This window comes from Hippichthys cyanospilos, chromosome 5 (assembly GCF_059441005.1).
Source record: "Hippichthys cyanospilos isolate Australia breed blue-spotted pipefish chromosome 5, RoL_Hcya_1.0, whole genome shotgun sequence".
NCBI classification, from domain to species: domain Eukaryota; kingdom Metazoa; phylum Chordata; class Actinopteri; order Syngnathiformes; family Syngnathidae; genus Hippichthys; species Hippichthys cyanospilos.
In genome coordinates, this window is record NC_142373.1 from 18,599,052 (window position 1) to 18,622,242 (window position 23,191).

General features: G+C 39.3%; 1 protein-coding gene across 5 annotated transcripts; it reads right to left on the reverse strand.

The window, feature by feature from the left end:
• Positions 1–2,962: 2,962 nt before the first annotated feature.
• LOC148423862 (alsin-like) lies at positions 2,963–23,191 on the reverse strand. 5 transcript variants are annotated; one of them, XM_088414241.1, is made up of 41 exons: positions 23,153–23,191; positions 22,276–22,423; positions 21,165–21,325; positions 19,918–20,142; positions 19,610–19,800; positions 18,610–18,642; positions 18,350–18,523; positions 18,169–18,275; positions 17,867–18,090; positions 17,674–17,743; positions 17,092–17,252; positions 16,113–16,251; positions 15,891–15,987; positions 15,655–15,732; positions 15,299–15,526; positions 14,795–14,966; positions 14,285–14,480; positions 14,142–14,207; positions 13,617–13,776; positions 13,380–13,511; positions 12,363–12,491; positions 11,925–11,948; positions 11,166–11,236; positions 10,938–11,004; positions 10,380–10,558; positions 10,148–10,213; positions 9,981–10,079; positions 9,619–9,783; positions 9,002–9,113; positions 8,850–8,927; positions 8,600–8,736; positions 7,853–8,008; positions 7,636–7,750; positions 7,404–7,561; positions 6,698–6,796; positions 6,300–6,482; positions 6,111–6,156; positions 5,739–5,800; positions 5,506–5,655; positions 5,294–5,390; positions 2,963–4,711 (listed from the first exon to the last, which is right to left on the reverse strand). In XM_088414241.1, the coding sequence occupies exons 2-41, from the start codon at positions 22,293–22,295 to the stop codon at positions 4,673–4,675; spliced, it is 4,866 nt and encodes a 1,621-aa protein (XP_088270367.1). In that variant the 5' UTR covers positions 22,296–22,423; positions 23,153–23,191; the 3' UTR covers positions 2,963–4,672. The 5 variants fall into 5 exon arrangements, with proteins under 5 accessions (XP_088270367.1, XP_088270368.1, XP_088270369.1 ...); XM_088414242.1 differs by lacking the exon at positions 23,153–23,191 and adding an exon at positions 22,808–22,969 and having other exon boundaries at positions 17,092–17,249; XM_088414243.1 differs by lacking the exon at positions 23,153–23,191 and adding an exon at positions 22,808–22,969 and having other exon boundaries at positions 7,853–8,005.

Here is a 23,191-nt window from a genome sequence, read left to right on the forward strand (position 1 = left end):
ATGTTGGAAAAATGTGAAAACGTGAACGTTACGTACGTTACGTTCACGTAATATTACGCCATCTTGTAATTTATTTTCCCCTCTTAAAATTATGGCGTTTAGGTAATATGACCTCTTGCGCAGTCATTTTACTGCTCGTTTTTCCCATTTTTCTTAAAAATACCATTTTTATCATCAGGACTACATCCTAAAATGACGACTTTTGTTCTAGTAAATGATGCTTTTTGCCATTATATTCCAAATATTACCACTCTCAAAAAGAATGTAAGTTTATTCTTCATGTATGTATTTTTTTCCATTGCCTTGGCCTCATTTAATATGCCTTAGAATTTTTTTTTTTTAAATCGCGAATAGAAAATTCTTCTTTGTTGATGTTTATCTCACAACGAATATTGAAAAGGTGTTATGAAAAATGCCAAACCAATGTGATGGGACCTTTCTGCTGTTCTTTGGGAGCTTTGCAAAGCAACCAATTCAGGTTCATCTTGTAAGACCGATCATGCTCACACTGAAAAACCGCAGCCCGATGGGAGCTTTCAAAGCCTATAACCTCCATGAGGCAATATGACATCAAAATACGACAACAATTTTAGTTTAGCAGTGAGACGTTCAAGGGAGGTGTGAATGTACAATTTAATAACCTATGAAATGGCTTGTACTGTTACCGCACCAGGAAAAAAAAAAAAAACTTTTGGGCAATTTGTTGTCTGAATTCTATCAAAGGAATACATTTTTGCACTTTTAATGCAATGTCGGACTTTCATCTAGGCATTCGAGAAATGAAATGGTCCAAACAGTGTGGAATGTGAATTATGGGGGGGTCCAGCATTAGTGTCTTGGCTGTGTATGTCTGAGTATGACTGTTGTGTTCATAAGGACTGTGAATGAGACCAAATGTGTACTTGTGATATCCAGAGGGGGAAAAAACAAAAAAACAACAATGCGAATGACACACAGTCGCCTCAGAAACAAAAGAAGGGACAACGTTGGACATTAAAGGGACCTGACAAAGACCGAAAAAGGAAGCAAGTCACTCGAAAAAGATTTGAATGTGTCTCATGACGTTATATTGTGAACGTTTCACACCATTTTGTATTATTGAAATGAAAATGTGTGCTTTGTTTTTTTTTTAAACAATAATTTATTGATGTATGTTACTTCTGCGTTTCCCAGACCTGAACAACTCCCTCCAACCATTTTTGGTTTCTTCTAATGGGACTTCTCAAAATGGTTTGGGGGCCTTTCTTTGCCTTCTGAGCTCACTAGCCATGTGAAAAGGTTTCTCTTGTCCGCAGATTGTTCACTAGGACGTCAAATCAAGAATTAAATGCAATTTGGATGTTCACACCTGTCTGAGCTCGCAGATGATTGACTTAGCCTGCTCAATATACTAAGCTAGCCAATTCCGGTCCTTGTATGTGCATTTGTTTCGAGCACTTGTGCGAAGCTAAACGGAAGGGAAGGGAGGCCATGAGCTTTCTCCAGGAGTTTTTTTTTTTTTTTTTTTTTTCACGTGGCATTATTTTGCCAAAATCTTGAGACATCTCGTCTCACAGAATTTGTGTCTTGTCCCATCCATACTAAGCAGTTGCTTTGCTAACAAACTTTTTTTTTTTTCTGGACCAACTGCTTGGATTTTTTTTTTTTTTTTTAAGCGTTTACTTTCCCCGATGTTAGGCTGAACAACTGTTACTTGGCCTAACGCTAAGCCAAACAGCTGTTTCCTACTCTGTGCTAAGACAATGTTTATGCTAAGAAACTGTTTGTGGACCTTTGAAGGTACCGTTTGTTAGCATTCTGCTTTTGTTGCCTAAATGCTGTGTTAAGCAAGCGTTTTGTAACCACTGTGCTACGTGACGCAAGCGTTTGTAGCCATTGTTTGCTAAGTCAGTGTTTTGCTCGAATAACTGCGCTAATCCAATGCTACCAAGCAATTCCTATGCCAACCCACCCCCCACTCAGATAAGATGAGCAACTAGCTTAGCTGCACAAACAAGCGATTTCATCCGTTTTGTACGAGGATTCCTTTGAGAAGGCCGATGTCATTTACAGTGCGTCGGAAAAGGATTCACTGAGTGTTTTTTCCACCCAGATTTTGTTACAGGCTTACAGTGCAATGTAAGGGCTGTAAACTTTATAGATGCAGCTGTAAAAGCTGGGTCTTTTCTGTTCTTTTTTACATGTTTTTATTTTATTTTGTTTTTACTCGTTTTGGACTAATTGCTGGTACAAAAAGAATTCTGGTCTTTGATAATGAATGTTTGGTGAGACCAAATACAAATCGCTGAAGGTAAATAAAGTGTTGTAAAAAGCTTGAATGTTATGTGTGCTAAATCGGGCATTTATTGTCAAATCCTATTTTTGAAAAAGCTCGCTTTAATGTTTTACAGTTGGGAATTGTGTGGTTCTATTTTTTTTTTATGGAGGGGGTCATCTGACTGAAGAGCTAGTTGAGGTGCAAACGGTGCCTTTTTATTCTAGCCTCAGGGAAGCATCACATCGCTATTAAAAAAAAGAGAGAAAAAAACACCTTATTTCATCCACTTTCTCTTGTCTCACTTTAAATATTGCCTGTCTGGTTTTGTAATTTAGAGTAGTTAACAGTGGGGAGACTTAATCAAGTTAGCCTTGAATAACTTGTTAAAAAGTGAAATAATAAAGCTTTGGAAAAAAAAATGTTCTTTACTTATAACTGTGCTGATACCACACTTTAAAAAAAAATTTTAATCCCCACTTTTAAATGTTAAAAAAGCATTTAAAAAGTTTTATTTGTAATATTGAAATGGTTTTTTTGTGATAATTTGGGATTTGCTTTGTTGAATATAATCAAAATGAAATGAAAATTTAATTATTAAAAATACAACAGCGTCATTTCACTCAACTGCAACTATACTGCATTACACCCCACCCACTTAAAGTGGGAAAAACATGAAAATAAACCACAAAATTTAGACCAAAAAAATCAATCACATAAATCCTTTAATTGAGGCGTCAATCGAAAGCCAAACATTTGATATGTTAAAACTATTAGTGTGCTTTAGCAATATTACAAATACTGTACATCGTTATATCTTCTTTTACAAAAATAATCTAATGTACACATCCTATTCATTCCTTTTCATTTTGAACACTTTTATTTCTTTCATGGCAATGGATGTCTTCTTCTTGACTCGATTTTCTGTGAGCATATGCTAAAAATAATTAAATGGATGCATTCAGTCGAACACATTTGAAATGTGTGAAGAATGGCGTGTGAGTGCGATAGGTGCGACACAACAGTGCATTCATTACGGTGCATTCAAGTACATTGACGTGATCCCTGGAATGTATTTGGTGTGTTTTGACAAATAAAATGCATAAGTGCACAGAAAAAAAAGTAACCAGTGTATTGAAATACTATACTGTACATTCGACAGTGAAATGTGATACGATACTTGGTAAAAGCTTGCGTCTGATAGGTTGCTTAACAAAAGAGGAACACTTTGCGATTGCACGTTAACACAGTGGGAAAAAAAAAAAAAGAGAAAGTGCTAGATTTTGTTCATTTGCGGAAACACGCGAGTAGTTCATGAAAAGACAGCAACAAAAGCTACACACACAAAAAATAGCAAGTAAATTGCACGAAATAGAATCATCATTAATTAAAACCTGAAAGACCATTATCTGAGAGAGCTCCCTTTTTTTAAACACTGATAGCTTAATGCACGTTTTATTCCCCAAGAAAGCACCAACCTGTAATCATCCATTTTTATGATTTACTAACCAATTTTAAGTGTTGAAAATTACACCAAATTGTTCAACACTTCCTGAAATGTGATGTAAAACTCCTGACTCTTTCTTGACTATGTGACAGCTTTTTGTCTCATTGGGATGATTATTATTTGTATTTTTCTTGTGTGAGAATAGCTAGGGAAAAAAGTAAGGTTATACATATTTGGTATTTAGTATGGCAGAATCAATTGCCACCAAGTTAATTATATTACTTGACCATCTTATTTTTTTATGTTTTGCATTGTGTCTTATACTTTCAATTGATTAAAGTGTGTAATATATTAGTCGTTTTTTTAATCATAATAAATTAGCATTTTATACTCTAAAAACAGTTGGATCGAAAATAAACAATCCATTATGTGTCGATTTGACTCGACTCACACAACACACTTTTTTGTTTTGTAAATACTGACGACCCTTTTTTGGATGCAGAACAACCCAGAAAGTTAATACAAATATTGGGTCAGTCCTTTTTTTGACCCATAACTGGGTTATTTTTTAACAGTGTGCCATTCATATTAGTTTAACCAAAACAAAAAAAAAAATTCTTCCTTAACAGTAATGATTTTGAAGAAGCAAAACATTCCAGGGTGGAATAGAAATTTGAAACCAGTGAAATGCTCAGGCTACCCACAGCTACAACATGCTCAAAAAGCAAATAATCAGTAGTAATGTTTTTTTCCCCTCCCATTCATAAGAAAAAAAACTATCTGCAATTGAAATCCCTGAGACTTGTGCACGTGCTGCATCGGTGAAAGTGTTCGAACAAGACCTATGATAAGCTCCCATTTTTTTAAAAAAATGAGTTTGCCTCAGAAAATCCAGTGAAAGGTGTGGAAACGTACTTGTTAGTAGTACTACAAGTGGCTTGAACGTTGGGTTCAGTCCATCCAGCTCACTGTTATATCGTTGATTCCAGCTGGATCTGCATGTAGCAGGCCTAGCACACATACACAGAAAACCTTAATGGCAATATATCACGATTGTCAAAGTCAAGGTTATTTGAAACCGTCCAAATCCGACAAACCCGCTACTTTTTTGCCTGAATGTGCAATTTGCAGCCTGCAGCTGGAGCCTCCTCTCATTGTGACTCTTAGGCTGTCGCAGCCAATCACATCCGCTTCCAAGTTCATTGGCTTCAATACCTCTTAAAGTTAGCGACTGCAGCTAACTCCTGTGGGTAACATGTTTATGCTACTTTTTTATGTGATATCGCTTGAGGTAGGATGCCAGCTGTCTATCGAGCTTACGTGTGAGTCAAGAAAGCGAACCCTTGTCGACATGAATCCACATAAACAATAAAAATGTTTATATAATCTAGAAAAATGGCTATCAAAGAAACAATTTAAAGAGATATATTTTAGAGCTGTATTTTCAATACCGTGACATTTTTACTGTTATTATGCCGTCAGATATCCGGGGATCAACGTTAGAGGGCGGTAGAGGACAAAATGGACTTGACACTGAATTTATTGTATTATTTCCAGAGCAGTAGAGACACATGGAAGTGGAGGTTGCTCACCTTCAGCGTGGTGAACATCAGTCCCAGCTCCCCATGCTGAATGTTAGGATCCATTAAGTCTTCTATCAGACTCACTTCAGCACCAAGGTTTCTGATTCTAAACAACAGAATGCAGTAGAAAGATGAGGGAAATAAAAGCAACATTCCACATCAAAATGGACTGACATGTTCACATTAATGCGTTTCAGGTGTGTGTGTGTGTGTGTGTGTACCTGGCCCTGAGCACAATGTAGAGAAAGAGAGGGAGCAGGTCATCCATGCACCACAGGAAGTCATCGTCCTGCATTGGTTTGATTTCCTGAGTCAACTCCTCAAAAGTATTTTGGATGACCAGGAGTTTATCCGACGGCGTGAAAGTGGTGCTGCGGGTGTGTCGGAGTCATAAAGTGCCATTTCGCATCATTTTCTGTCAACACTTGCTCCACTTAAGGCAAATAAAAGATACCTGATTTGTTGAAGTGTCTCTACAGCGCTACCAAAGCTGACGTCTTTGCTGCTGGATACGATCTGCCGGGACAGAAATTGAGTGCACAAAATTGGCTTTGGCCTTTTATAGGACGCTACCATACTTTCGGCCTTCATTTATGGGAAAAAAAAGTGTTGTCTTATATTCTTGGAATTTTTATACATGCATAAATTGAACTGGAAAAATACCACAATACAGGTCTTTTGAAAGAGTTGACATAAATGCCCACAAGCAAGTTTCTCTCCTATGCTAGTCAATATGAATGAGCCTCAAATGAAAGTGTTTTACAAAATGAATGAGTGAATATGACTACCAAAGGTAAGTAGACTCAATCTGTGACCAAAAACTGACCTCTTTTTTCTCCCCGAGAACAGACATCCACTTAGGCCAAAACTTTCTGTAAGTTAAGAAAAAGATAACCGCACACCGCATAACTCACTTTGTTCATGCGCACAGCTGAACGGGAGTCAATTTAAAAATTGTCAGAAACGTTTCGCCGGTTATGACCAATGGGACGAGTTAACATTGCTGAAGACTCACTGCCGAACGCCCAGGAAACTGAGCAGGGATTGATCAGGCTGCTTGTTGAGTCGGATGATACGCTCCCAGTACTGCGCCTCCTGCTGTTCGTTGTGGAGGCAGTAGAGCATGAAGAGAGGTTGATAGAGTTGAGGGAGCAGCAGTGGGAGCAGCAGAGTGGAGCAGCTCACCACAGACACAAAGCTGAGGGAGGAAAAGCGGGAGTCATGGCTTCCCATCAAGACATGTTTGCAATTTTGGAGCACCTGCCATAACATGACAAGGCTACTTTGCTTTAGATGCAAAAATAAACGAACCCCCTTGTACAGCACACTTGCCTGTCAAGGCAAAATATTTGGAGCCAAATACTGCCTGAAGCAGCTGTCACACTGTCATCTGGGGGTATGGTGAACACCCACCTCGGTTCTTCTGAAAACGAGCTGTATCGGATTCGACATGGAGAAATGGGAGTATCTGGTAGAATGCTGCCATCGTCTGGTAATCCAGGAAACAGGAACCTAAAATGTGAAAGTGGTGTTCAGTGAATTTCTCACAAATTTCTTCTCAATTGTAATTGTTTTCCTCACAAAGCTTTTATTCAAGGTAATATAAAAATAATTCTCTCTCCATGCACCATCATGGCCAATACTAAAACACAGTAAATTTCAGTATGTATTGCAGTTAAGTGAGGTTTATATAGTCAGAAGGAAGTAGGAAGAAGTATAAATCCTGTCTAGTCTTACTCCTGTATTCTATTTAGTCAAATCTTAATATAGATATTGTTTCATGTTACAAAGACAAAACAAGTCACATTCCTCTAATTAGATGTCAGCATTAATATAAACTCATTATAGCTGTAACTCCAGTGGTGGAGGGCCGGTAACCTGCATGTTTTCTGGTTCGTTCTCCCCAACAGCAATGATTCAAATGATTACTTTATTGGCAAGCTCTGCAGGAGCTAAAAATGCTCTAATCATCAGGTGTGTTTGAGAGAAGTTTCGAAAACATGTAGGATACTGGTCCTCGAGAACTGGACTTTGACACTCGTGGTTGAGATTCTCAAGACATAAAAATATGTCAATGGCATTAAATGAGTTAATAAGCAAAGGAAGATGGTGTCGCTACCTGACAATGGCGTAGAAGTGTTTGATGTAGGCCTGCACCTCCTTCACAGCTTCCCTGAGCAGCCGGTGGTTTGACTCCACACCCAGGTAGGTCATCCTGTAGATGGTCACCAGTGTCTCCACCAGCCAGCCCAAAGGATGGATCAAAGTTTCGCATGCCTATATCCCACATAAAACACGCTTAAAAGAAGCATGCGTGGCACACAAGTTTGCTGTGCGCATAATTCAAACACCTTGGTGAGGTATTTTCGTATGTTATCATAATTTGTAGTGGTGACTGCCTCCACGTGGTGGGGAATACACTCCAAACACTCCAGCACTTTGCTCTGAGACCTGCTGAGATCCGGGCTACACACAGACACACAGTAACAAAGGAATAGAACCAAAACCTCGATTGCTAAACAAAATATAAAGTTGTGTGGCTACAGTAGTGTGTGTGTGGGTGTAAACCTATGTCGACGTGCACTTGAAATGGAAACTGCAATGTTCTCCCAAGCCGCTGTCCTCTCTCCTCTGCCGGCAATATCACAGCCCAATCGCCTCCAGCATTCATCAAAAACACACACCCATCTCTCATCTGCAGCCACAACATACCGGCCCAACCTGCTACATGTGGACGCAAAAGAAAAAAATATAGGGAAAACACTACTTAAGTTGGTATTCATCATTTTTAGTTAATTTTCCATTCATCGCATTGCTACATTCCATTTGAATACCAACATCTAGGCCCTATTTAAGGAAAAATTGAGAAAAAAAAATTCATGAACCACGTGCTATATTTTTTTCTCCTCTAGGAGGTGCTCTTGATTTTAAATTAAAGGTTGATGTCTGAAAGCTAGCTTGCTATAAATTACAGTAGACTTCATTTTCACATGACAAGTAGACAGATAACAATACTCACAAACATATAATTTATCATCTGTCAAGAATTCTTAATGGAAATATCGCAGTGTCTTATAGAGCATTTGCGGACGAATCGATAAAAAAACTGTGTACTTTACACACAATGTTTTTGATGAAGTACAATATTACAACACAACAACAGAATATGTTTTTCCTTTGGAAATTGCAAAAGTTTTCATTTGGGGTGGACAGACCACATTAATGGCACTTCCATTCAATTCAATGGGGAAAGATGAGAGAGACTGGCTGATATTTCATACATTGAATATCATGAAATCCCAACAAAACACTCACATAAAGTTCTTTTTGTCCTTCTCCTCCATCTCATCAGTGGCTAGTTTGGTGTAAATTCCGTCCACTTTCAGGCCCGCGCTCCACTCCCCAGTGAAATGTCCCTCTAGAGTGTCACCATTTGCAAGTAACAAAACACCCTGAGAGAAAAGGAATGAATATGAGTCACACCTCTGGAAAAATTGACAAGCACCTGTCAAAAATCCCACCATACTATTGCAAGCATTTGACAAAGGAAAGCAATGTCTTCTACCTTCCCGTTGGCAGTCCAATCTTCGCAAAACTCCCCGTGGAAAGCCGTGTCATCCTCCGACACCAGCAAACCGGGACCCTGACAGGACATACGCGCTGCATCACCATAACGATGCATTTGTCGGAGTTGGACGAGTCCAATCGGACACTCACGCTCATCTTGTTCTCCCTGAAGTTGCCTTCGTAGTACACACCGTACTGAGTCACAACTACGGCGTTCCCGTGCCTCTCATCGTCCAGCCACATTCCCATGTACTTCTCACCCCTAGAAGACAGCAAGTTTGGCAAGTCAACCCTCTGCTCAAATGTCAACATCAGTTTATGCACACTCCTCAAAAATATTAGAATGGTCAGGTCAATTCCTTTGATTTGTTGTACACTGAAGATATCTGGCTTTCAGACCAACGAGATTAAGTTTAAAAACTAGGCGGCCTCAATCACAGACATTGGGTGTGTCAAATTTGATTTTTTATGCAAAGAGTTCAAATTGTGATATCTACTGCGCCGATTGGATATTGTTACATCTTTTAAAGTGGAACCTCTTGATATTGAATTTCTTGTGGCACTAAAATATCAGTTTCCAAGGTGAAATCAAGAATGACAGAGAAATTGTGGAATATATTCCAATCCCCCAGGACCGGAATTCCAGTTCACATATAAATAAAAGGTATTTGAGTGACCGATAGGACCAGAATTCCAGTTCACATATAAATAAAAGGTATTTGAGTGACTGATGTGAAAATGGCTAGAGAGGGAACTGGACATCCAACCTGGTAATGTCATCAAAGACGCCATATCCAGTCCTTTTGTCACACACCCACTGGCCAATGAACACGCCCGAAGAAGTCTTGTCCATTTTGCCCGAGCGCAGCATGCCGTAACCGTGGCGTTGGCCATCATTGAAACAGCCCTCGTATACCTCACCGGTAGCATACCTAACAAAGTCCGATATCAATAGGATCAAACTTAACATCACTCAACAATAAGCAATACAAACATGCATAAAAACCTCTTTTATTTACTGTACTAGCAAAATAATAATAATAATAATATGAATATAAAATATTATTAACAAAATAGTGATAATGTAGAATCACATACATGTCTTCAAGACAGGAAACGGTCAACTGACCTGTAGATGCCAAAGCCATGTATTTTGCCATCTCGCCACTGTCCCTGATAGCAGCCCGCTTTATTCAACAGCTTGTCAGGGATCATGCACTCGCCGTAGCTGGTGACACAAATGACAGATTATTACAAAGCCACTGCACATTAGTTCAACACTAGCAATGTAGCTACCCATCCTCCAGTCCGTTTTTAAAGTTCCCAGTGTAGGTACGTCCATCCGGCCATCTCATTGTTCCTCTGTAAATGCACATCATACACAACATAATATATATATATATATATATTAGTATTATTTTTTTTCCCTTAACCTGGGACCATTTTATTTGTGTTTTTCATAGAGATGCACTTTTGCAAATGGAAAATATAAAAAGACAAAAAAAATTAAAAAACATGATTCTCTAACCTGCCATGAACTCGTCCAGCCAGCCAGCTGCCAGTATACTGAGCGTCCTTGAATCGTCCCTCCCCCGTGAATGTATAGGAAGCCGTGCGGGACATTGCTGTTATTCCTGGCGATGAACCCTGACCTCCACCACTCAGCACCCGGTCCACCTCTTGGTTAAGAAAATGCAGCCACTTGTTCTACACGGTGAGTGCAAAAACAAACCCAAAAACACTTGTTGAGTGACATAAAGTCATATGAGACAAAGGATTATTTTTAACCTTGCTTGGGAGTGAATGAGCCTTTCAAGATTGAGCCTGAACATGAATTGAATACCTGATTCAAATGTATACATCTCTTTTTGTGAACATACTTATTCAAATTATTGAGTATATACATACAGGTAGCATCAAAAAGAAAACTGCAATTGTGTGCTAGTTTACAAATACCAGACAGCTCATAAGAGCCATACTTGTATGTGGGATGTTTACCGCCAGTTGGAAATTAGCCTTGTTTATCAACAGTCTTATATTTTACATGTTGTGAGATTATATTAACACACATGGAAAAAATGAATACCTTTTCTTGCGGTGTTGAGGCCACCAGGATGAAGGTCTCTTCTGGACATGACATTTTGATGGCAAAGCTGGAGACATCCAATAAAATACAGGTTCGGTATGCATTGATTTATATACTTAAGCAAAGAGGGAAACACGTAAAAAATTGAAAGAAATATGGATTCTTAAAAAAAAAAAAATCTATTTGGGATTGATCAAATCAGATAGAGTAGAGGTAACACAAACTTACCATCCACTGTCATTTTCAGGAAGTGGCTTCACCCACAAAAGGTTCACGGGGTAAACACGATGAGTGGAGAACTACAAAGAGACATATGGCTTATTTTTCAGAATGAGATTGTACATTTCTTTTTCTTGCGTTTCTTTCATGATTTCACTCCTGTTTTGTAAATGCAAATATTAGGTTTTGGAGCACTAAAACGCATAGACACAAAATATGCTAATATGAAAATAAAGAGGTCAGGGAGAAATCCACAAGACAAGCAAAATTTACTCCAGGAATGAAAAAGAGTAAACTGCACCTGTGAGTTTTGCCAGCAATACTGCAGCAGTGAGTTGAATAGCTTGACAGGCTTTGTGCTACAGTATCCCAAAACTTAAATATCGTCACTTGAATTGCAAGCACACCAGGAATAACAACCTGGGTGTCATGCCCAAAAAAAAAAAAAAAAAAAAAACTCAACCCAGGACGTATGAAATGTTAAATGTGAATTCAGAATTGGACACAAACATGAAAAAAATTGTTTCATTGCCAACCGAATCCAATCGTTTTCATCTAAATATTTTGTTTAAAAACACAATGAAAATATTTTTGCTATAACTCTGATTTTGGACTTTATTATATTGTGTAAACAGAGTTATTGAACATTACATACAGTCCTGTTTTAAGATGACCCACATCCTGTGAGTGTGTGATTACTGCGCACAGACCAGCCCACCCATGTTGCCGTAGCCCACAACTTGATGTACTGCTATACATAATACTTACGAGGCTCTTTGGAGGAGCGGCGCGCTGAGTGGGTGACAAGAGAATGGAACGGATACATTGGATTCATTAACATGAGTGACTGTGGCACAATGCCATTTCAAAATCCACATCAAAAAACAGTATAGAGAATCATGCGGCAATCTAGGTTGTGATGTGCAGGTGTGTCTAAACAAACAGCTTGGCATAGATTCAAAAAGAATGTGTTGAACTTTTGTTAAATAAATGAAAATGTACTTTTGAGGGTGATCCTTTCACTCCGCAATGTGCAAATCTCTGTGCACTCCTCGTGCATGCCTAGAACCAATTTTCTCGAATGATTGGAATGCAACCCACCTTTGCGAAATTGGAACAGGGCTGATTGGCATAGTTTATGTCAAGATCCATTTCAGTCTGCAGGGCTTTTAGGCTGTATGCCATATCTTCTGTGTGTGTACATACCTGTATGTGAACCAGCGCATCGTTGAACAGTATGAACCAATGGTTGGAGAAACGACCGGCGCCCTGCAGGGTCAGAGTTTTGTTGCTGCTTTCACATAAGACGCGACGCTGTGGGAGACGCAGACCCTCCTAAAAGACACACGGTCATGCATGGGTGTGCCTTTATCTTGTTGATGGAAGCATTACTTCAGTTTCATCTCACTTTTCTGTGCCATCATTCCTCTCTTGAGCATGTGTGTTCATTTGATTTGTGAATGCTAATGACTTTCAAAGTCAATAATGTTGTTTCGCAAAGCATGTCACATTTTAATGTAAAGGAGATTTTTAGCTGACAAAAAAGTTAAAACACTAGGCCTTGGGGGAAAAAAACAACAAAAAAAGTAGACCAAGTCAGGTAATTTTTTTGATGTAGGCAACAGTCAAGCACAAAACATGGTCAGTCTCCTCATCAAGAAGAAAACGAAGAAGAACAGGAAGTTAATGACCTCATAGCAAACACGCAGCTCTAATCTCAAATTTATATACGGAATACTGTCAACGTATCATCAGTGACTTTAATCAAACTATGATATATGTAATGGACATACAATATTATGCATGTGCGTACTAAATGGTAGGTAATGTACTGCATGTAGACCTTAAATGGTACTCACTAAAGCACTAATGCTAATCGCGATTGCTAACCGGTTAGCATTGACATATTTTATTGGTGTCCAAAAATTCATACATTTAGAAGATATTGAATAACAAGTAGTTATATCAACTCACTTCAACTTATGTTCTACCTTAGATTATTAAAAAAAATGTGAGGAAGGATTATTTGTTGGGCTAATCGTAAGGTTGCTCAATTTTAAACAGATCGATCCAGACCGAGTCTGGCTAGAAGTCAAAACTGAGCATTACTTTGTGCAGGCAACTACTAAGAATCTGAATTTATCACAAGTTTTATGGCCCTGATTTTTTTAAAGTGACAAATTGTAGCATGTCACACACAAGTAGCACGCAGGTTGCACTCACAGTATTTTTCCCAGAGTGAGTCTTCCAGAAGAGGAAAGTGGATTCTGCCTCTTTCTTCCTCCTAAGTAGTGTTGCGGAGAGATGTTCGTACTTCATACCGCTCTGATGGAGGGACTGGTACTCGGTGGTAAGCTAGGAGACAATCAAGCGGTGCCCATTTATCACAACGGCAGTAACACACTTGACTTCACGTCCATGTTGTATATGTGATTGAAAAATTAAAGGCTTCAGCCTCACCACGTCATAGCAGGATTCCAGTTGGAGCAGGACTCGGCTGTACTGCTGGAGCTGCTGCATGGGCCAGTACAACAAGGAACCAAGATTGGCATTGTTGCTTACAGATGGGTCCAGTTCAGAAAGTTCAGCAAGTTTGGTCTGCTTAGAACCTAAACATTCACTAGACAAGACACACAAGGGCATGAAGAATCTATTTGTGTGTTTTGGGAATAGTCTGTCTGTATTGTGTTTGAAGAAAAAAGTTCTAACAAGAGGTGTCAAAACTCAAGGCCTGGTACATCATTTAATAAGACCTATTTCAAGTGAATAAACTAAGCTTATGTGCTAAATAGGTATGTTGTTTTCCTTTTCGCAGGGATTTTTTCCAATATATCACTCACATTTTTTTTTCAACCAAGTCCCTTAACAAAACTTAAACAAGTGCAGATATAACAAATAAATAAATACTGTATAACATTGCCTGCGCTGTAGTGGTGTGCAACAAAAGTGAGTGTGACAACCCTATTATCAAATAAAGAAAATTACTGTGAGAGTTTATGGAGTGACTGAAAGCCACCCATGACCTGGAAGTCCCCAACAGCACTGCAATACCTACATGGAAAATGAGAATATAAGAATATAATCAATTTAACTCCACAATCTAAATAGCACCCAGAATTTGGCCTTACTCTGAATAGGTGTCAAGGAAGAGTTGAATGTGTGTGAGCAGGTGAAGGGAAGTGACATCTTGGCGTAGCACATTGTGCAGGAAATGAGTGAGTGACGTCGAGTGCTGACCAATGAGGATGGTCAGGCGGACAAAAGTTTTATAAAGAGAGATGAAGAGACGAGTGAGGGTTTCACCCGAGGATGGACGTGCATTCTCTGCGTGGAAACATGGGCACAGACATGAACACATTTTGTAGAACATCATCATTATAAATGCGACATGTTATCATCAATTATAAAAACTATAGATATCCTCTATAAAATTATTAATTGTATTAATTACTTTTAATTGAAGCAATTAAAAGTAAATATAACATCATTTAAGGGTGAATAAAAATAAAAGATCCCTTGCCAACAAACAGTATAATTTTGGTTTATTTCCATGACCAAAACAATTTAATTTCCACCAGATATTGGCCAGCTAATTTGAACACATGCCCAAAGTGGACATCAGATAGATATTTACTCACCTTTGTTGAAAATGGGCGCAAGAAGGAGCTTCCTGACACTGCTCAACCAGCAGTAAAACTTCCTCTCGACGGAAGCCAGCTCGTGGATGGCCGAGATAAGACCAGAGATGTTGTGGTTGGCCAGCAGTGCGCACTTGTGACCCCCGCTGGACACGCTGCTGATGTAACCCATCTATTTGCACACACGCACATTAACATCATTAACACAATTAACAAACTGGACGGATATTAAATCATCAATATGGGTTGGGAACCCTGATGTTCACGCCTCTGCTCATTTGAACGCGCAATGAAAAAATTTGCATGGATCATAGACACAGTTGTCAGGACACCCGCAATAAAGTTCTCTATGCTTTCAGATAGCCCCTTTTTTTAAAAATGTAATTCACAATCCATCGTTATCTACTCCCACAGGTGAACAAGCAAAGACTGCCAAGAATCTGCACATTCCTGCCAACAAGCACACATACCAGGTCAACACATTTTTTTTCTGGGCCCACACACCTCCATGCAAAAAGCCATCAACGTGGGTCTGACTGTGTAACTTTCAGCCCTGTTGGGTGACCGCTGGCACGACCCGGCCCTCCGGCAGGATGTCTCACTCTGCTTCGACCTCGGCTCTTGTTGCTGCCCGCAGTACAACAGCACGGGCTGGACGCCGTCTTTGTCAGCCAAGAGGAGGGAGTGGCTTTGGCCCGCCGACACATCCCAGGCGCGAAGGCCATTGGGTAGCTACGGAGAGCACCCGAGGGCAGGAAGTTAAGAAGTACAGAAAAATGCAGATTCATTATTGTCTTGTTGTCTACCCTTGTGACAAATGCATGCATGCATTTAAGAGCTGTAATTGTAAAACTGTTTACCTTGATCTGTTGCGGGACAGTAACAGGACTGTTGACATGACCGAGTTGTCCACACATGTTGCTGCCCCAGGAGTACACCTGGCAACACAAAAGTGCTTTGTCTGAAATGGACAGTACGTTCTAGAATTTTTGATTTTGACTTTTTTGTGTGAGGAGAGAAACTGAAAAAAAGAGTGACAGCTAAGGTTTTGGGGTCACGGGAACGCATTAGTTTAGACTCAGAGGGTGACAGTTACCTGGCACTGAGCGGTGAGAGCCAGTGAATGGTGTGATCCCGCGGCGACTTTGATCACTTCCTCTCCTGTCAAACACTTAATACAAAGAGGCTGGAGTCTGGGAAAGTACATACACACAGACACACACACAATGTTAAATGTATACGTCTCTGGGAGCTATTCTACAAAAAGGAAATGTGTTTGACAGAGCTCTGAATTGGAACCCTGTTCAACAACTCCAACCTGGCCAGTTGATCTCCATGGCCCAGTTGCCCCTCTGACCCTCTGCCCCAGGTCCAAACCTCCGTCTCCAAGGACGGAAATCCATCCTCTGAAAAAGTGGTTGGCTTCTTCCCGCGGTGATTTTGTCGCCTAGGAGTAGCTAGGGAAAAACAAATGAAAAAGAAGAAATAAAAACATTTGAGCCATTAGAGAACAGAAACAATTTGGGCTGAAATAATTGACTGAACTACTTTCGTAATTAGAATACAGAAAAAAATTCTGCCTCAAGGCTTATCCGTGATCATTTTTCATCAGACACACACACACGACCCTGCATGGTTAATAAGTTGGTGTGATGGCCAAAGCCAACGATCATATGCCGACACCTATGTCGCTTACTGAGCCCCAAGTGGACTACAAGAATAATGGCAACCAATGTACATATTTTGGGAGTTAATTACATGAAAACAATGCTTATCCAATCGATGGGATAGTCGTAGAATGACTGATTCTTAAAAAATCAAAAATAAATAAATAACTAATATCTCACTAAACTGCACTGGTGACAAAAATAACAGAAGTAATAATCAAACACATCTTCCAATGCCAACAAAATGATATATTGACAGTGTGTTCTCAGCACAGCCCAGGTCAGCAGCTACTTTGGACTCACTCCAGATGTTTGAAGTCCACACCTTCGTGTCTAAGATAAGTCACACCACCCTGCAGAGGCTACTGACCGGTCAATCTACGGGCAAAGGGGGCCTTAGCCAGAGGAGGTAAATAGCAAGTAAAAAGCCACAAAAAAACAAAAAAAAACACTGAAACTACGACTATCCACAAAATCCTGTTTCACTCTGAGTGTGTTGTCATGTTCTGTCCCTATACTCAAAAATACAGTCGTCTTGACCACAATAAGGACATGAAAAAAAACGTATTACGATGCAACTTTGGCTATATTGGTATCGCTGTTGATCAGGTTGGACACATGATGAACTACCATGAGTGGATGTTACAGGTAGGGAGAATCTTCTATTTCCGTTTTTCCCTTTCTGGTTGATGTCTGTTAGACTTGAGCTCTTGTGTTCCAGCATGAATTTTTTCTTCCACAGAGGACCCTCTTCCAGGCCTACGAGAGACGAAGATCGGACCACCTCACTGCTGGAATAAGAGAAGATTAAGACTGACGTGATGTGCATGGTGTCCCAAAACATTTGAAATATATGTATATAGTCTGAGATACTTGTTGTAACTAAAAATGTTACAACCTTTTTCAAAAAGCAGAGCAAATCTTACATGCCAGCATTTAAGCTCCTATTAAACAGGCTGGCGCATGTCTTGGACTCCCCCCACCCCCCTAACAGTCTGGGACTCTGGGCGCTGCTTTTGAACGTAGCATATTTTGGAGAATAAAAAATAGGATGTATATAGTGACAAAACGGTTTTTAACTCTACACAAAGCCTGTGTTAAAAAAAAAGAAGCTGCACGGGAGCTGGCTGTATTAGATTATGAAATGATTTAGCGTTTTAAGGAACATCTTGTACTTTAGGTGAAGGCCGACGTTTTTTGTTCACATCTTACCTCGTCAAGTCATTTTCACTACTTGTGTGTAATACATCATTAGAAGGAGTTGAGGAAACGTAGCTTTCATCTGGGCAAAAAGACAGCAAGAAAGGATTGTTAACGAACCGCAAAGAACATGCAATACCCCCCACAAAATTAAATAAGGGAATAAATCACCCATAGGATATTCTATACTATATTATCCACCCACCTGAGGTGTGACTGCTCAGTGAGTCTGCATCTCCGAGCCTTCTGCTCCGTTGCATCTCTAATGAGTGGCCAGAGAGTTTCTGGAGGAGGTTGTGAAGCTCCAGCTCATTAGGCAAAGCAGGTTTCTTTTTATCTGTCAAGGCTGGCAGCGGGTATGATGTAGTGCAGCTGTCCGTCTGGGTTAGAGGGTCAGCGTGTTCATCGGGCTCAATCTCTGGAACATTCCTAAGTGACAGAATAAAAGAAGAAGTGAAAAACAGGTTGGCGAAAGAAACAGAAATGCAACATTTTGTAATACTTTACTCTTTATTGTCAGATATGCTGTAGGCGTATGAACACAGATCAGCGTGAGATTCAGGGCTCATGCCAGCTGGCCGGGGCCTCGGTCTGGAGTGTCTTCTGGCTGAAGTCTAAGAATGAAACCACAAAAGGCTTGTTATTTCACGCATTTCATTTTTGGATAAAGAGTTTGATCAGTTTCAACCTCTTTTTGCATGCTTTCTGTTAGCTCCACCCCAAGCGGACAGTAGTGCGCATCTTCAGCAGCAAAAAGATCATCCCTCTTTGAAGGCCGCCTTTCGAGTGGCTTCGGAGTATTAGGGTTTTTTAGGTGTAAACAACGGACCAGGGCCAAGCTGTGGTAAGCCCCACAAGCCACCTGTTCAAGATGAAAAGCATAATATAGGAAAACTACAACATTCATTTTTAATTGTTGGAGAACATCATGATGAAAAGACACTGTACCTGTATCACATGCCTGCCTGCTAAATGTTCCACCTGGACGATAAACATAAAATAGCTTCAGCAATGATGTCATCGTGAATTATACCCTATTTTCCGCACTATAAGGTGCAGCTTAAAATTTTCAATTTTCTCAAAAGCTAGGTATTTCCCCCCCCCATTTTTCAGATAGTACAAATCATCTTTGTTCTTAATTTCAGATAGAAAAGTTTGACCGACTTATCTGATTGTTTTGTTGATATTTTTCGAGTGCAGCTCTACTTAGTGGCTGCATAATGCAACCCCAGCGACTACTGGAGCTTCTATTCTATGCCCCTTATAATGTGGTGCACCCTATAAATGAAAACATTTTAAAAATAGGCCATTTATTGAAGGTGCATCTTATAACCTAGCGTGCCTTGTGGTAAAATATGGTTATATAACTAGAGAGCATAGTGGCTGGCATGTCTGTTTCATAGTAAGATGTGCATTCAAGTGAGAGTCAACGACAAGTTATTTTGAAAAATGAGCTATTGTTAGACATAGTGCTTTTCTTTGTGAGCAACCTGAAATATTGCCTTCACAGTGTTTATTGGTTACTGTCAAATTAAAGATGAAACGAATAAGAATTATATAGCGTGTATTTAAAACAACCACAAAGCTAGCTAAAGGCCAATGCTAAAATAGGAAATAGTAAACAGCAACGTTTCGTTGAAGTTTTACTTCCTGGTTAGAAATATCGGTACCATAAAACTCATATTTAATCAGAAATTAAATCGCCAATGTGCCAAATGTAATTATATGCACATATTACACTGTGGAAAGAATAAAATATCATGATAGGCCCTTCAATAAACAAAAATGAAAAAGAAATACATGTTTGAGTTACGGGTTTGGTCAAGGAATGAATTGAAGTCTGAGCTCAAGGCACCACTGTAATTGACTCCAAATTGAAAACAGATGATACATGTCCATTTAACTGCAAATATTCTACTCTGCACATAGTTTTGTGTGGCAACGTGACCTTTTGTGGTTTCCACACAGGAAAGTTGCTTGTGACAAGACCAAGCTGGCATCCACTGCCCCAGGCCCACAGCTCATTCTGAGCCGACAAGGCCAGACTGTGTTCCCGCCCGCAAGCCAGATCCACAATCCGAACTGTCACGGGAGGAACCGCCTCGTTGTCCACCACAGCCAGCGCGTAAGGTTCTGCAACTAACATAAACTGGGAATCAAATACAGATCCTCCAAAATGCTACTTGTGACACTTTGAGCAAAGACGATTTAGAGAGAAACGAGCGTAAGAATAGAGAAAATGAGGTGATGACTAACCAGTCACATTTGAGTCGAAGTCCCCCTCAGTTGGGCCACACTGTCCTGCGGTGTTCTCCCCCCACATGTATACGCCACCCTTCTCGCTCAACGCGCCGCAATGAAAACCACCACAAGCCACATGGACCACAGTTGTCCCTCGCAGGGAGACCTCCAACAATGGCGCTGATGGAGGAACACTTAGCCCCCTCCACAGCAGCTCTCCGAAAGAATATACGGGACCCCCTGGAAGGGAGGGTACAAAAAACAATGAGAAAACATTTTGGGTATGACCATGGAACACTGACTGACTAATTAAGAGAATTTGGTTACTCACCACATAATCATCCAACAAAAACACACTTTATTTCGCAGTACAACAAAAGCATTGTTAATATGAAACAATGCTACATTGCTGTTGTATTAGTTATATTAATAGAAATATGTTTCAAAATCACACTGTATTTAACTAATGTGCAAAGAACACCAGTATGACTATATTTATACAAACCGAATTCAGGATTACTAAATATCAAGCTAACAGTCCAGAAATGGTACTTTCAAGTTCAACAAACGGCTAAACTACAGTATGTATATACAGGAGCATTTCAATAAATTATAATATGCATTTCATTCTTTTCTTTAATTAATTTAAAAGAAAAACAAAACATTATGAATACATATGTTCATTGTTCTAGAAGGAAATGGAGCAGAAGTCCAGAATTCGGTTAGAGAGAACAAAATAAAAATAAAAAAACTAACATATAAAAAGCTAAACAAATATTATAAATGGCCACACAGTTTGAGTTAACTGTTTAAGTTATGTAGTCATATGGTATAATGATCAAACATAATTAGCATATTCATTAACATTCTGACTTTTATTATCTGATTAAATGCGATAGCTGACTTGGATTCTTTGTCCAGATTTTTATATAAATCATTTCCTTCTAGAGTCACGTTCATGGAAAAATATGTTACTTTTTTTTAATCTCCATTTTAAACAGTTAGACTATGGTAAAGATTAAATAGACACAAGGTGAATGACTAATTTAATTTTTACATTAATTACATTACATAAAAACATTTTAATTTTAATATAAAAATACGTAAAAATTGGCCTGAAAAGTGTATGAGTCTCTTCAATGAATACGATATAACTGCTGAAACAACGATCTCCATTTTTTTCGAATTTATTGAGATGCTCCTGCATGTGACGATGACATCCATGCACAATGTTACAATTTAATCAGAATATAATATTTTACCCTGTGCCAAGAGTAGTCCATGATGTTCTCCCAGGGCCACTTGCAGAACACACTGGGACAGAAGCACTCTTTCTGGGCTAAGCGGCTCACTCGGTCCCCCCGACTGCCAAATGTGGAGTTGTCCTCGATTTGGAGGTACGCCAACCTGCTCTTCTGTGAGGCTACAAACATAAGTAATTATTCTGAATATGTTATGCCTGACAAGCTGCTATAGCCTTGACTTGACATTAAAAGCAAGTTGTTGCAATTGCACTTAAACAAGGATGAATTTGACAACACCAGCAAATGGCTGAAGAACAACAAGATTACATAATGCACAATACCTCAGTTCAAAAGCTTAACTCTGGGTATGCTTTTGTGTTTTGTTTTGTTTTGTTGTTTTTTTTTTTTTTTTTTTGTTATTTTATGTGATACCTAAGACTTAAGTGGTGTTAACAGGAGAAAACTAGAACTGCAAGAAGATGTGCAAGAAAATCAGTTGGGGGTAGTTCAAAGTAAAAACTGACCAAAAGTTAGTTTTGGCTGTGTTTGGAGTGAAAAAAGCAAACATTTGAAAACGCCTGCATTATCTTTCCTGTGTAAATACAGAAAGAATGTGCACATTCATTCACAAATCTTTGAAAACAAGGCTTCTGCCTGATAAAAAAAAAAAAGAAAAACAAGTCTCCACCTGGATGTGCATTGATTGAGAGATATATCACTCCTATAAGTCAAATTTTTAACCTAAAAACACACACAAGTTTTGTTTTGTTTAGTTTTGTTTTGTTTTGTATGGGGGATTATTACAAAAACACGAAGCATCATATCCTCAAGCTGTTATGGTCCAAAATGCATTTACAGGTCAAGAAATTCAATCCTTTGACTTGTAAATGGACAGTAGTGAACTTAAAGGCATTCCAGGTCATAAAGCATCATTTAATTCATAAACTGACTGATAAATCAGCAAAATGTGCAACACTTATGTGGGCAAAGGTGCCAACTTTGAATAATCTAAATCATGAAACATTAACATTTTTAATCAAATAATACCATAAATATTTCATCATACTGTATTGAAATGTGTTAAACATTTGTCTGGTAGTCTGAGTGAATAAAAATTATATGTGTATACCTCCGCTCTTTGTTCTCCATCACTTCACTATTCCTCCATTCCAAAAAACAGGGAAGCCATCTTTAGCTAAGTGTTTTGGGCATTCAGTAGAACTCTCCTGTCATGTCTTAACAGCATCATGGCCAGCCAGTGTGCAGCTTGATGTCTCCTATAGAAATCACAGGACACCTTTTAAAAGTCTATTCATACAGAACAGCACACAACAATGCCAATAATTAGATATCATGCGTGATCATATGGGGTTTAATTAAATTCGGGGACTACTATTACTGACATGTTGGGACGATTACCAACATGCATCAAGTTGCTGCACGTTGGTGCAAATACCGTCCAGCCCTAACTTTTGACACGCAGCACTCCAGGAATCAGCAGTCTCAGAACTACTTGCTCAAATATACACAGACATTTACCAAACGAGGCTAAGTGGTTCATTCAATTAAAAGGCCATGCTTTAAGTTTTGTTTTGAAGCATATCGATATTTGGCTAGCAAAATGCTACAAAAGATGAGCTAACCCTTCGGTGAAAACTTACCGACTAGAAGGCGAATTCGGTAAATTGAAGGTCACAGGGGTTCGTAATTAAAACAAAACAAACTCCGCCGAGTAATTGCGCGTGCGATTGTGCTCGTAAAAGCCGGCGAGAGTTGCGTTAATTGTACAAATGTCAATCAGTGCAGCGCAGTCGAAGGCAGAAGTTGTGACAGCTGAGTTCAGCAATGTTGTTGTAGGGAGCAACAGGCTACTACGGTGGCCCGCTAGGATTAAATCTCACAAGCGCCAATATGGTTTGGGACTCCGTTTAAACGACAAATATTCGTCTTTATTGAATTCGAACAAACAAATAAAAAAAAAAAATTGAAACAAGGAGTCTACAGACCAAAGTTTAGTTACAGAAGAGTCAGAAGGAAGCAAAATT

Excerpts from the sequence above, each read along its gene's own strand:
- LOC148423862 (XM_088414241.1), bottom strand. The coding sequence starts at position 22,295 with ATGGAGAACAAAGAGCGGAG. Across the intron at positions 13,777-14,141 it reads TCACTCCATAAACTCTCACA|TGAATGTTTAGGTTCTAAGC; the intron begins GTAATTTTCTTT and ends TGTCTTGTCTAG. Across the intron at positions 6,483-6,697 it reads TCGTTTTCAGAAGAACCGAG|CTTTGTGTCTGTGGTGAGCT; the intron begins GTGGGTGTTCAC and ends TTCCTCCCTCAG.